The sequence below is a fragment of the Maylandia zebra genome, linkage group LG19 (assembly GCF_041146795.1).
Source record: "Maylandia zebra isolate NMK-2024a linkage group LG19, Mzebra_GT3a, whole genome shotgun sequence".
NCBI lineage: Eukaryota > Metazoa > Chordata > Actinopteri > Cichliformes > Cichlidae > Maylandia > Maylandia zebra.
Genome location: NC_135185.1, coordinates 9,515,879 through 9,529,085, shown reverse-complemented (window position 1 = coordinate 9,529,085; position 13,207 = coordinate 9,515,879). Strand labels below are relative to the sequence as shown.

Sequence of the window (13,207 nt, the reverse complement as noted above, 5' to 3'; positions counted from 1 at the left end):
AAGAAGAATACTGAGTTGCATCCCAAGAACACCATACCTACTGTGAAGCATGGGGGTGGAAACATCATGCTATGGGGCTGTTTTTCTGCCAAGGGGACAGGACGACTGATCCGTGTTAAGGACAGAATGAATGGGGCCATGTATCGTGAGATTTTGAGCCAAAACCTCCTTCCATCAGTGAGAACTTTGAAGATGAAACGAAGCTGGGTCTTCCAACATGACAATGATCCAAAACACACCGCCCGGGCAACAAAGGAGTGGCTCCGTAAGAAGCATTTGAAAGTCCTGGAGTGGCCTAGCCAGTCTCCAGACCTCAACCCCATAGAAAATCTGTGGCGGGAGTTGAAAGTCCGTGTTGCTCGGCGACAGCCCCAAAACATCACTGCTCTCGAGAAGATCTGCATGGAGGAATGGGCCAAAATACCAGCTACTGTGTGTGCAAACCTGGTAAAGACCTATAGTAAACGTTTGACCTCTGTTATTGCCAACAAAGGTTATGTTACAAAGTATTGAGTTGTATTTTTGTTATTGACCAAATACTTATTTTCCACCCTGATTTACGAATAAATTCTTTACAAATCCTACCATGTGAATTCATGGATTTTTTTTTTTCACATTCTGTCTCTCACAGTTGAAGTGTACCTCTGGTGCAAATTACTGACCTCTGTCATCATTTTAGGTGGGGGAACTTGCACAATCGGTGGCTGACTAAATACTTTTTTGCCCCACTGTATGTATATATATATATATATATCTATACACACACACACACACACACACACACACACACACACACATTGGGTGAATGTGCAGTAGTAGCAGCAAGCAGGTGAATTCTGTACATTAATATGAATAGACATCTGACTATTTTACAGGATAGACAATATAAACATATTTAAAATTAAAGGAATTGAAATGTACATTGTGCCTTGATTTAGTGTCTGGAAGAGAGTCCTGTCTCAGTTAATTATAGATGATGTGAGAGGGCGGGTGTGTGTGTTTAGGGCACGGGTGGCTTGGGGATAGAAGCTCCTCTTGAGTCTCTCTGTCCTTGCCCGGAAGATGCGGAACCTTCTACCAGATTGCAGAAGTTGGAACAGTTTGTGGGACGGGTCCTTCAGTATCTGCGCTGCTCTAGTCCGGCATCTCCTGGTGTAGGTGTCCTGAAGCGGGGGGAGAGCAATCCTGCAGCAGCGTTCTGCTGTACGGATCACTCTCTGGAGAGCTTTTTGGTCCTTCACACAGCTGTTCCCAAACCACGATGTCATGTCATCATCAAGGACTCCAGTCACCCCAGCCATAAACTGTTCAGACTACTTCCATCAGGAAGGAGGTTCTGCAGCATCCGGTCCCGAACCAGCAGACTGAGAGACAGCTTTTTCCATCAGGCCATCAGACTGCTGAACACGTCATAGACACCTCACCTTCACTACTGGAACTTTAACATTATGCACTCCATACTGTACAGTAATGCCACTGTTTTGCACATGTCTCAACTCTGTATATTTTTATATATTTTATTTATTGTTTACTCTATTTAATTTGTAAAATATGTGTATACACACACACACACACACACACGTAGAAAAATATTTAGTATACACATCCAGAAATGCATATACTATTATATATTGTACATATATTTATTAGTTTCAGATGTAGCCATTCTTGTATTTTGCTTGTTTACATTATTGTATTTTGCACAACTCTGTTGCTTGTGAAGCTCGCACACAAGAATTTCACTCACATGTACTGTACCAATGTACCTGCACATGTGATGTGACAATAAAAGTGATTTGATTTGATTTGATGTTCTGTGTGAGGATGCTCTCCACAGCACCTGTATAGAAAATCCTGAGGATCTTTGGAGAGACCCTGAACTTCCTCAGTTGTCGTAGGTGATACAGGCGCTGCCTAGGCTTTTTGGTCTGGACCTGAATGTGGGCAGCCCATGTCAGGTCTGAGGAGATGTGAACACCAAGATACTTGAAGGACTGCACACTCTCCACTGGAGCTCCATTGATGATAATGGGCTTGTAGTCTCTGTGCTGACCCCTTCTGAAGTCCACCACCGTTGTTGGAGATGGCACCCAACACCACTGTGTCGTCAGCAAACTTCATAATGGTGTTGGCGCCATGGGTGGCCACACAGTCTGAAGTGTAGTGGGAGTAGAGCAGTGGCGAGAGGACACATCCCTGAGGTGCTCCTGTGTTGATGGTGATGCTGTTGGAGAAGCACCTGCCCACCCTCACCACCTGAGTTCTGCCAGTGAGGAAGTCCAACACCCATGCACACAGACGGCTGTTAAGTCCCAGATCCCTGAGCTTTGTGAACAGTCTGCAGGGCACTATTGTGTTAAACGCTGAACTGTAATCAACAAACAGCATTCGCACATAGTTACCCTGTTTCTTGTCCACATGGCTGAGAGTGGTGTGTAGGACGTGGGCGATGGCATCCTATGTGGATCTGTTGGATCTGTAGGCAAACTGCAGCGGATCTGTGGTGTCTGGGATGGAGGAGGAGATGATGTTCTTCAGCAGCCTCTCAAACACCTTCATTACTACCGAGGTCAGTGCAACTGGCCGGTAATCGTTCAGGGATGAGGGTTTGCTGTTCATGGGCACAGGGATGATGGTGGATCTTTTGAAGCATATGGGGACCACAGACTTCGCCAGGGACTCGTTGAAGATGTAAGTGAACACACCTGCTAGCTGGTCAGCACAGCAGCGCAGCAGACGGCCGGTGATGCCGTCTGGCCCCGCCGCTTTCCTTGTGTTCACTCTCCTCAGTGCCGCTCGGACATCATGCTCCGCGATGCTGGTCACCGGTCTCTCGCTGATGACGTCACTGTCCTCGGTAGTCAGGTGGTAGATAGCATTAGCCGATGCAGGATTTGAATCCCATCTTGTGTTAATGTTGCCAAGAACTCCTAATACCTGACAACTTCCCTCAATAAGTATGACGGATAGACATCGTAAATTGAAAACGCCAGAAATTAACATTGAAACAAATTACAAAGTCTCCTGAGAAACCAGCAAAAATTGCCATAGCTGACTGTGTTTCAAGTCATCAAGGCGGGAATTGGTTAAAGTTTTCAACCAGCAATAATCACGTCTCAGTAGAACTTCATAGACTATGAAATTGCCTCTGCACAAGAATAACCAGTGAGTTTCAGCTTTTCAGCTGGGTATGAATCAACACTCACATCACTGATGGTGCACTTTGAAATGTTGGGTGATGCAGGAACTAACTGGGTTTGAATTGGGGGATTACTCACGTGATTGGTTGATCATTTGGAAATCCCGCCCATTTATTGGTTCAGTTAATTGTATACGTTGACCGAGAGCAAAGGGTCAATACTTTGCTTCACTCGAAGAAGGACTTTAATCCCATCTTGTGTTAATTTTGTCAAGATCTCCTAATACCTGACAACTTCCCTCAATAAGTATGACGGATAGACATCGTAAATTGAAAACGCCAGAAATTAACATTGAAACAAATGACAAAGTCTCCTGAGAGACCAGCAAAAATTGCCATAGCTGACTGTGTTTCAAGTCATCAAGGCGGGAATTGGTTAAAGTTTTCAACCAGCAATAATCACGTCTCAGTAGAACTTCATAGACTATGAAATTGCCTCTGCACAAGAATAACCAGTGAGTTTCAGCTTTTCAGGTGGGTATGAATCAACACTCACATCACTGATGGTGCACTTTGAAATGTTGGGTGATGCAGGAAGTAACTGGGTTTGAATTGGGGGATTGCTCACGTGATTGGTTGATCATTTGGAAATCCCGCCCATTTATTGGTTCAGTTAATTGTATGCATTGACCAAGAGCAAAGGGTCAATACTTTGCTTCACTCGAAGAAGGACTTTAATCCCATCTTGTGTTAATTTTGTCAAGATCTCCTAATACCTGACAACTTCCCTCAATAAGTATGACGGATAGACATCGTAAATTGAAAACGCCAGAAATTAACATTGAAACAAATTACAAAGTCTCCTGAGAGACCAGCAAAAATTGCCATAGCTGACTGTGTTTCAAGTCATCAAGGCGGGAATTGGTTAAAGTTTTCAACCAGCAATAATCACGTCTCAGTAGAACTTCATAGACTATGAAATTGCCTCTGCACAAGAATGACCATTGAGTTTCAGCTTTTCAGGTGGGTATGAATCAACACTCGCATCACAGTGCTGTCAAATGTTGGGTGATGCAAGAACTGATTGGGTTTGATAATACCAGACACCTTCCCTCAACAAAAGCAACGGATAGAAATAGGAAATTGAAAACGCCAGAAATTAACATTGAAACAAATTACAAAGTCTCCTGAGAGACCAGCAAAAATTGACATAGCTGACTGTGTTTCAAGTCATCAAGGCGAGTCAACAAGGCAAATCACAGTGCTGTCAAATGTTAAATGATGCAAGAACTGATTGGGTTTGATAATACCAGACACCTTCCCTCAACAAAAGCAACGGATAGAAATAGGAAATTGAAAACGCCAGAAATTAACATTGAAACCACTTACAAAGTCTCTTGAGAAACCAGCAAAAATTGCCATAGCTGACTGTGTTTCAAGTCATCAAGGCGGGAATTGGTTAAAGTTTTCAACCAGCAATAATCACGTCTCAGTAGAACTTCATAGACTATGAAATTGCCTCTGCACAAGAATAACCAGTGAGTTTCAGCTTTTCAGGTGGGTATGAATCAACACTCACATCACTGATGGTGCACTTTCAAATGTTGGGTGATGCAGGAACTAACTGGGTTTGAATTGGGGGATTACTCACGTGATTGGTTGATCATTTGGAAATCCCGCCCATTTATTGGTTCAGTTAATTGTATGCATTGACCAAGAGCAAAGGGTCAATACTTTGCTTCACTCGAAGAAGGACTTTAATCCCATCTTGTGTTAATTTTGTCAAGATCTCCTAATACCTGACAACTTCCCTCAATAAGTATGACGGATAGACATCGTAAATTGAAAACGCCAGAAATTAACATTGAAACAAATGACAAAGTCTCCTGAGAGACCAGCAAAAATTGCCATAGCTGACTGTGTTTCAAGTCATCAAGGCGGGAATTGGTTAAAGTTTTCAACCAGCAATAATCACGTCTCAGTAGAACTTCATAGACTATGAAATTGCCTCTGCACAAGAATGACCATTGAGTTTCAGCTTTTCAGGTGGGTATGAATCAACACTCGCATCACAGTGCTGTCAAATGTTGGGTGATGCAAGAACTGATTGGGTTTGATAATACCAGACACCTTCCCTCAACAAAAGCAACGGATAGAAATAGGAAATTGAAAACGCCAGAAATTAACATTGAAACAAATTACAAAGTCTCCTGAGAGACCAGCAAAAATTGCCATAGCTGACTGTGTTTCAAGTCATCAAGGCGGGAATTGGTTAAAGTTTTCAACCGGCAATAATCACGTCTCAGTAGAACTTCATAGACTATGAAATTGCCTCTGCACAAGAATGACCATTGAGTTTCAGCTTTTCAGGTGGGTATGAATCAACACTCGCATCACAGTGCTGTCAAATGTTGGGTGATGCAAGAACTGATTGGGTTTGATAATACCAGACACCTTCCCCTCAAAAAAAGCAACGGATAGAAATAGGAAATTGAAAACGCCAGAAATTAACATTGAAACCACTTACAAAGTCTCTTGAGAAACCAGCAAAAATTGCCATAGCTGACTGTGTTTCAAGTCATCAAGGTGGGAATTGGTTAAAGTTTTCAACCAGCAATAATCACGTCTCAGTAGAACTTCATAGACTATGAAATTGCCTCTGCACAAGAATGACCCATGAGTTTCAACTTTTCAGCTGGGTATGAATCAAAACTCGTATCACTATGGGGCGCCGTTTGTAAAATGAAACATGCTGAAATTAACGGCAACATTTTTCCACATTTAGCTCAACACAAGTCATTTTTTACAACATTTAGTAAAATATTTGTAACTTTTCATATTTAAAACAGAATTTTAAATGCTAAATCTAAATGTCAAATATTCAATCTAAATGTTAAATCTAAATATTATATTTAAATCTAAATGTTCAGTTCAGTTCTTTTTTATTTTAAACATATACATTCACCAACATTTCATAAAATCATTCCATACAGTTGTTTGAAAAGGAGTAGGCAGAAGTATATACTTATTTAGCCCTACCGCCTCAGGTTTACATCCTCATCATCTGAACAACAAAAACGTATACAATGTCTTCAACTTAGAACATAACATCTCAAAAAAATATTTTCACATGTTCAACTAAAACTATATTTAGATTTGCTAATTTGCAGAAGAAAATAAACATGAGTTTGACTGCTGTCTTGGGTTAATTGCATTTTCTTCATTCTTATACTTATTAAATATTTCTTTTTTGAGTTTTATTTTAAACTGTTTTATATCACTACTGACTTTTATTTCTTCTTTTAACTCATTCCAGAATTTAACTCCCGCTATTGAAATAGACATCCTTTTCAATGTTGTTCTTACTCTTTGTAATTTTAAATTCCACTTCCCTCTAAAATTATACCTCCCTTCTCTTTCTAAGAACCATTTACTTATTTCGATTGGGAGCATTCCTTTCCTTACCTTATATATTATTTGCACTGTTTTAAACTTCACCAGATCCTGGAATTTTATAGCTTGCGTCCTAATAAAGAGTGCATTTGTGTGACCCCTATACCCCTCCTGATTTATTAGTCTAATGGCCCCATTCTGCATTATGATTATAGTCTGAATATTACTTTTATATGTATTTCCCCAAACCTCTACACAATAACTCATGTATGGTAATAGCAAAGCACAATATAACATATACAATGTTTTCCTATCCAGAAATTGTTTTACTTTCCCCAAGACAGCAATGCCCCGTGCTAACTTTCCCCTCACATAAGTGATGTGTGATTTCCAACAGGCCTTTTGATCAATGATCACACCAAGAAATTTTATGGCATTAACCCTTTCTAGATATATATTATCGACACAAATTTCAATGTTAATGTTTTTCTTATAGTTTCCGAATAACATAAATTTTGCTTTATTTAAATTTAAGGACAATTTGTTTCTATCAAACCACTTCTTTAATATATTTAACTCCTGTGTGATCACCTCCAAAACCTGTTGAAATTCCGCACCTGAACAAAGTATATTGGTATCATCTGCAAAAATTACAAACTTCAGTATCTTCGATACTTTACAAATATCATTTATATACATAATAAACATTTTCGGACCTAATACTGATCCTTGAGGTACTCCACATTCAATATCCATCAATTTAGATTTAAACTCATTTATTTGTACATATTGCTGTCGATTCATCACATAGCTGTGTATCCAATCCAGTACCACACCCCTGAACCCATATTTTTCCAGTTTGATTTTTAGAATTTCGTGGTCAACAGTATCAATGCTTTTTTTAGATCTAGAAAGACTCCAAGTGCATACTTCTTGTTATCCATACATTCTGTTATTTCTTCCATTAAATCCATCAATGCCAAAACTGTTGATCTATTATTTCTAAACCCATACTGGCAATTTGCCAACAAATCATGTTTATCCACAAAGCTATCAAATCTTTTTAGAAATAGTTTTTCCAGTATCTTAGAAAACTGGGAGAGTACCGACACTGGTCTATAATTTGTAAAACAATGCTTTTCACCTGATTTATAAATGGGAATAATTTTTGCAACTTTCATTTTTTGTGGAAAAACCCCTTCCTGGAAAGACAAATTAAAAATATATTGTAGTGGTTTTACAATACCATCAATTACTCTCTTTACCGTTAACATATCAATATCATGACAGTCAGTACTTGTTTTGTTCTTAAGTCCACTGACAATATCATATATCTCCTTCTCTTCCACTGCTCTTAAAAACATTGAACTTGCATTCCTTTCAATGTTTCCTCCAGTCTCCCTTTCTATCATATCAACCTTTATTTCCGCAGCCAGTTTTGGCCCTATATTTACAAAAAATTCATTGAATCCATTTACTACTTCGTTCATTTTACTAATAGTATTTGTCCCTTCCGTAAAATACCCAGGGTAGTCAGTAGTCCTTGGTCCATTTTTTATTATACTATTTAATACCTTCCATATCCCTTTCATGCTATCTTTATTATCTTCTAACTTTTTGATGAAGTATTCTTTTTTACAAGTTCTCATTATGTTAGTTAATTTATTTTTATACTTTTTATATTTATTTTCAGATTCTGTAGTTCTCTTTTTAATGAATTATCTATATAAGATGGGGGTTTTTTTACAGGCATTTTGCAGTCCCTTTGTCATCCATGGTCTTCCTGCATACTTGTCTTTCCTGTTGACTTCAATGAGTAGGCTGTTTTCCTCTAATAAGGCCACGAATATGCTTAAGAATGCCTCATAGCAGGGATGTGCAGAGAGGTTTAAAGGGGCGGGTGCTCAAAGTTAAAAAGGGGCACATTGAACCATGCTGAATAACAACAACACACATTCATCAAGAATCTAATATGGGAAGGGCAGGGCTGTGTTGATCTGAGACTGTAGACATTAAAAAGTCCACAGGAGAGATGGTAGCTGATTAAACAAGTTTCATGAGATAATAACAAAATGCAAAGATTGGTGACAGCGCTTGGAACCATAAGGCAACGAAAAACTGTGACATAAACTCGGCTCTGCCTGTGAATCACTCTTTGCTTCTCTTCTTCCTTCCTTCCCATCATTTCATATATCACTCTCCACTTGCTGTCTATCTGAGAACAAGGCACAACTTGCTATTGCAATAAACTATAATCTAATTATCCACACCTAACAACTCTTGCACTTAATCTATAATAAAATGATGACAGCAAAATGTTATAGCCCTGCCTTTAGTAGCCTCATACAGCTCCTACTGTTTCCTCCTCATGTCCTTACCAGCCATGTCTGCACAATGTTATATCATGAGTAATATTTTTTTAAATCCAGCTAAATAAAACACACACATGCACACACAGTGACATTTTAGACCTTCTTCAGAATACTGTATATACTATGGGCATCCTTACATTATTATTTATTACTAGAGCTACAATAATAAAGCAATGAGGAGGGGGAAGTAATAAATATGAAATAATGTATTTATGATGATTCCATTTGTTTCACTATCCACTCTGTGCAGGGCAAAGCTTATTACATTTTTAAACTGTAGAGATACAATCATTTTACTGCTGTAAAATCCAACTTTTGTCTTATTTAAAATATAAATCTAATATAATCTGCTTCTTAATGTATGTTCTTTAAAATACAGCGTGTGTTTTTTAATATATTATAATTATAATAATTATTATGTGGACATGCATATTAGATCGTTTTTTAGTGAAATATAATCCCTCCAGAAAGGCAGGAAATGCCCAGAAACTTACTTTAAAACTAAATATGTTCCCTAAAACGGTGACAGAGCTACAGACCCATGACAGCCTTACACAGGTAGCCAGCAGCTATGACCAGCACTACATGTGCAGTTAATAAAAGGACAGGTAATGTTTGTCACGCTGTTGCACACACAGCACGCTCGTTTGTTTCAGTTCGTCAGTTGCAACAAGACAGCTTACTAACGTGTACGTAATAAGCTAATACTCCTGTGTGCTACACACTACAGTGTGCGCTGTACACCTACTTACTGGGTTTGTCGCATCAGTCTGTGTCTCTGAGTTAACTTGTGTTTCTCCTACAGCTCCGGACCGCAACAAATGCGCGTGCTCTTTGTGAGCTCATTCCCGGCTCGTAACCAGCGCGTTCTGCCGTCGAGGGCGATCATTGGTTAAATGTGATCATGTGACTGATGCAAGCCAGATCCTTTTATTTAGCAAAACTATGATTAATAGTTAAATATTATTGTTGAGGGGCACAGACAGGACTCCGCACGCACACACACATAAAATAAATAAATAAATAAATAAATAAAAAAAATTTAAAAGTTGCCTCAACAAAAGGGCACTTTGGGCACTCATCAGGAAAGGGGCGGGTGCTCAAGCCCCTCTAGCCCCCCCTCTGCACGTCCCTGGTCTCTATCCATCTAGTATTAAATCTTTCTGGGAAACAAGTATGTATATTATGCACACACACAAACACACATGCAGCTATTACCTATTTCTTGTTTTTATACCTAAGATGAATTATTGTTGAATGAAGACATTTTTCAAACAAATGTAAAATGTGGGCAATTGTGTTTATTGGGTAAAGGAAAAGGCAGAAGGGGGGGAAAGGATAGAAAGAATGAAAGAGAGAGATGAGAGAAAACCCCAACAATCCCCTCTGAGCAAGCAGCAGGCGACAGTGGATAGGAAAAACTCCTTTTAAAGTGAAAGACACCTAAAGGAGAAACCTATGGCAGAACCAGGCTCAGGAGGGGGCAGTCAACTGCCGGGACTGGTCGGGGGGTGAGGGTGAAAAAAGAAAAAGGAGGGAGGGGAAGGGGGGAAATGAAGATGGAATAGAGGTGGAGGAAGACGAGGTTACATCAGGTGAGAAGCAGCAGTGCCCCTCCTCCAGAACCAGTGGAAGCGTTTTTTCTTCTTTTTCAGATACTCTTCCACCAGCACTTTTTTCTCAATGATGAGGGTTTTCAGCTCATCGATTGTTTCTGCGTTTTCTTTCTCAAGTTTGTTGCATCTTTTCACCATGTCTTCTAATTGTTCTTGTTTTTCTTTAAGCTTGTCTTTCAGTTCTTTAACTATTGCCTCCTCTATTCGCTTTGCCTTGTGCACATCTGTGTGCATGTCTTCCAGCTGCTGGTTTCTCTTCTGGATTTCTTGAAGTCTACACTGCAGGTCTTTATGTGTTTTCTGTTGTTCTTGCTTTTGCGCCTGGATTTCAGTGTTTTTGTACTTCAAGGTCTTAGAAAGTTCCTCAAGTTCGGTATTTTTTCTCAGCATCTCATTGATGCTACTCTGCATCGCTGAGCATTGTTTTTCCAGCTTTTTCTTTTCTTCTTCCAGTACAGTTGATTTGTACTTTGTTTCGTTATACAATTCTTGGAGTGCTTGATTTTTCCTCTGGAGATGAAGTTTTTCTTCTTCCTGTTGTATTTTCTGTTGGTCTTTTTCTTGAAGAAGCTCTTTATTTCCGTGCACTTTTTTATCAAGCCTGATTTGGAGTGATCTGTGTTTTTCCTCCATCTCGTCAAGCTTGGAGTCCATTTCTTTCTGTTTCATTTCCAGTTTCTTCTTGTCTTGAAGCAACTGTTGACTTTTGTGCAGAGTTTTGTCATGTTTCACCTGCAGCGCTTTGTATTTTTCCTCCATGGCTTGGAGTTTGCTCTGCAGGTCTCTCTGCTCTACGGGCTCTTGTTTCTTTTCTTGGAGGTTCTCCTTATTTCTCTCCAGAGCTTCATCAAGCATTACTCGCAAGCCTTCATTTTGTTTCTCAATGTTCCTCAGCTTGCAATCCATTTCTTCCTTTTTTATTTTCTGTTGGTCTATCTTGTGAAGAAACTCTTTATTTCTCTCCAGAGCTTCATCAAGCATCACTTGCAAGCCTTCATTTTGTTTCTCGATGTTCCTCAGCTTGCAATCCATTTCTTCCTGATGTATTTTCTGTTGGTCTTTTTCTTGAAGCAGCTCTTTATTTTTGAGCAGTGTTTCCTCAAGAGTTAGTTGCAGCATTTTCAGTTTTTCCTCCAAGACTTCAAGCTGGGAGTCTGTTTCTTTCTCCAGCATTTCTTGTTGCTCTCTCTCTTGAATGAACTCTTTATTTCTGTGCACTGTTTTCTCAAGCTTGATTTGGAGCGATCTGTGTTTTTCCTCCATCTCGTCAAGCTTGGAGTCAATTTCCTTCTGTTTCATTTCCATTTGCTTCTTGTCTTGAAGCAACTGTTGACTTTTGTGCAGAGTTTTGTCATGTTTCACCTGCAGCGCTTTGTATTTTTCCTCCATGGCTTGGAGTTTGCTCTGCATGTCTCTCTGCTGTGTGGACTGTTGCTTCTCTTCTTGGTGGATTTCCTTCAGTTTTTCCAGAGCTTCGTCAAGCTTCTCTTGGAGCTCCTGATTCTTCTTGACCATGTTTTCCTGTTTTATGCTCTCTTTTTTCTCCTTTTGGAGCAGATCTTTATTTTTTTCCAGAGCTCCATCAAGCTTTTCTTGGAGCTCCTGATTCTTCTTGAGCATTTTATCCCCTTTAATGCTCTCTTTTTTCTCATTTTGGAGCAGATCTTTAATTTTTTCTAGAGCTTCATCAAGCTTTTCTTGGAGCTCGTGATTCTTCTTATCTTGGAGAGCCCATTGTTTCTCCTCAATAATACCTTCCCTTTCCTGAAGCTGGTAGGATAATTTTTCTAATTCAGCGCTCTTTCTCTCATTTTCTTCTGTCAGGATCTTAATCTTTTCTCTGTTCATGAGATTTTCCTTCTCCATTTCTTCCAATCGCTTTTCCTCTAATTCCACCTGTTCATCCCAAGGAAGAGAGCTGATGTAAGGGTCTAGGGACTCATACCATGGAATAGAGCTGGGGTCAGCTTCTTGTCTTTCTTGCTCTTTCTGAGACATGTTGGAGTCTGTATACCGTGAGTACGAAAAGTATCCAGATGTTTGAAAATGCTTTACTGGTGAACGTTTGAATGCTGCTAACATAAGTGCTGCAAATAACGGACTGAAAGTTGTACCTCCTCACCCCTATTTATGGATTCAGAAGCCTGTGACATCACAATTCCATAAGCCAATGAGGTTGTCACATGACATTCTAGAATGAGGTCATGTTTTTGTATGAATTTTTTAAATAACATCAACATTCCGTAAGCCAATGAGGTTCTTACATGACTTTTGAATGAGGATAATTATTTTGTGTTAATCGACATAGCCTGCTGCAGCTCAGAGCTCATGAGCTCAAACGATCCTCCAACCTCAGCCTCCCGGTAGCTTGGATTACAGGCACGCGCCACCGCACCCGGCGAGAAGCAGCTACGTTAACAGGGCTTTTAACTATGTCTGAGGTGACATCATGACACTAACCTGCTGCCCATCATTAGCAAAGTTGTAATGATGGGCAGCAAAGATGAGGAATGAATGGTGCACAATTGTTATATGCAAGTTTTTAGAAAGCTCGTGGTTAACCCAAGAGTATTTTGTCACAATATCAAGAAGAGTAAAGCTTCAATGTCAAGAATAGATAGGAATATAGGGAATTATATATTTTTATTTAAAGACAGGACTCACATGTTTTCATTTCTAGTCTTTAA

General features: G+C 39.5%; 1 protein-coding gene and 7 non-coding genes across 8 annotated transcripts; all 8 read right to left on the bottom strand.

Annotated features, from left to right (window-relative positions):
* Positions 1-3,020: 3,020 nt before the first annotated feature.
* On the bottom strand, positions 3,021-3,160 carry LOC112436619 (U4 spliceosomal RNA). Its single transcript, XR_003025179.2, has one exon. It is a non-coding gene; the product is annotated as a U4 spliceosomal RNA (small nuclear RNA).
* A 349-nt stretch (positions 3,161-3,509) lies between these two features.
* LOC112436620 (U4 spliceosomal RNA) lies at positions 3,510-3,649 on the bottom strand. The gene has a single exon (XR_003025180.1). It is a non-coding gene; the product is annotated as a U4 spliceosomal RNA (small nuclear RNA).
* A 349-nt stretch (positions 3,650-3,998) lies between these two features.
* LOC112436613 (U4 spliceosomal RNA) lies at positions 3,999-4,138 on the bottom strand. The gene has a single exon (XR_003025172.2). It is a non-coding gene; the product is annotated as a U4 spliceosomal RNA (small nuclear RNA).
* A 394-nt stretch (positions 4,139-4,532) lies between these two features.
* LOC112436616 (U4 spliceosomal RNA) lies at positions 4,533-4,672 on the bottom strand. Its single transcript, XR_003025175.2, has one exon. It is a non-coding gene; the product is annotated as a U4 spliceosomal RNA (small nuclear RNA).
* A 349-nt stretch (positions 4,673-5,021) lies between these two features.
* LOC112436610 (U4 spliceosomal RNA) lies at positions 5,022-5,161 on the bottom strand. The gene has a single exon (XR_003025169.1). It is a non-coding gene; the product is annotated as a U4 spliceosomal RNA (small nuclear RNA).
* A 184-nt stretch (positions 5,162-5,345) lies between these two features.
* On the bottom strand, positions 5,346-5,485 carry LOC112436621 (U4 spliceosomal RNA). Its single transcript, XR_003025181.2, has one exon. It is a non-coding gene; the product is annotated as a U4 spliceosomal RNA (small nuclear RNA).
* A 185-nt stretch (positions 5,486-5,670) lies between these two features.
* LOC112436612 (U4 spliceosomal RNA) lies at positions 5,671-5,810 on the bottom strand. Its single transcript, XR_003025171.2, has one exon. It is a non-coding gene; the product is annotated as a U4 spliceosomal RNA (small nuclear RNA).
* Positions 5,811-10,185: 4,375 nt separating this feature from the next.
* Positions 10,186-12,600, bottom strand: LOC106676762 (uncharacterized). Its single transcript, XM_024806309.2, has one exon. The coding sequence runs from the start codon at positions 12,516-12,518 to the stop codon at positions 10,491-10,493; it is 2,028 nt and encodes a 675-aa protein (XP_024662077.2). The 5' UTR covers positions 12,519-12,600; the 3' UTR covers positions 10,186-10,490.
* Positions 12,601-13,207: the final 607 nt, after the last annotated feature.

Coding starts and splice junctions, on each gene's coding strand:
- LOC106676762 (XM_024806309.2), bottom strand. CDS start 12,518: ATGTCTCAGAAAGAGCAAGAAAGACAAGAAGCTGACCCCAGCTCTATT.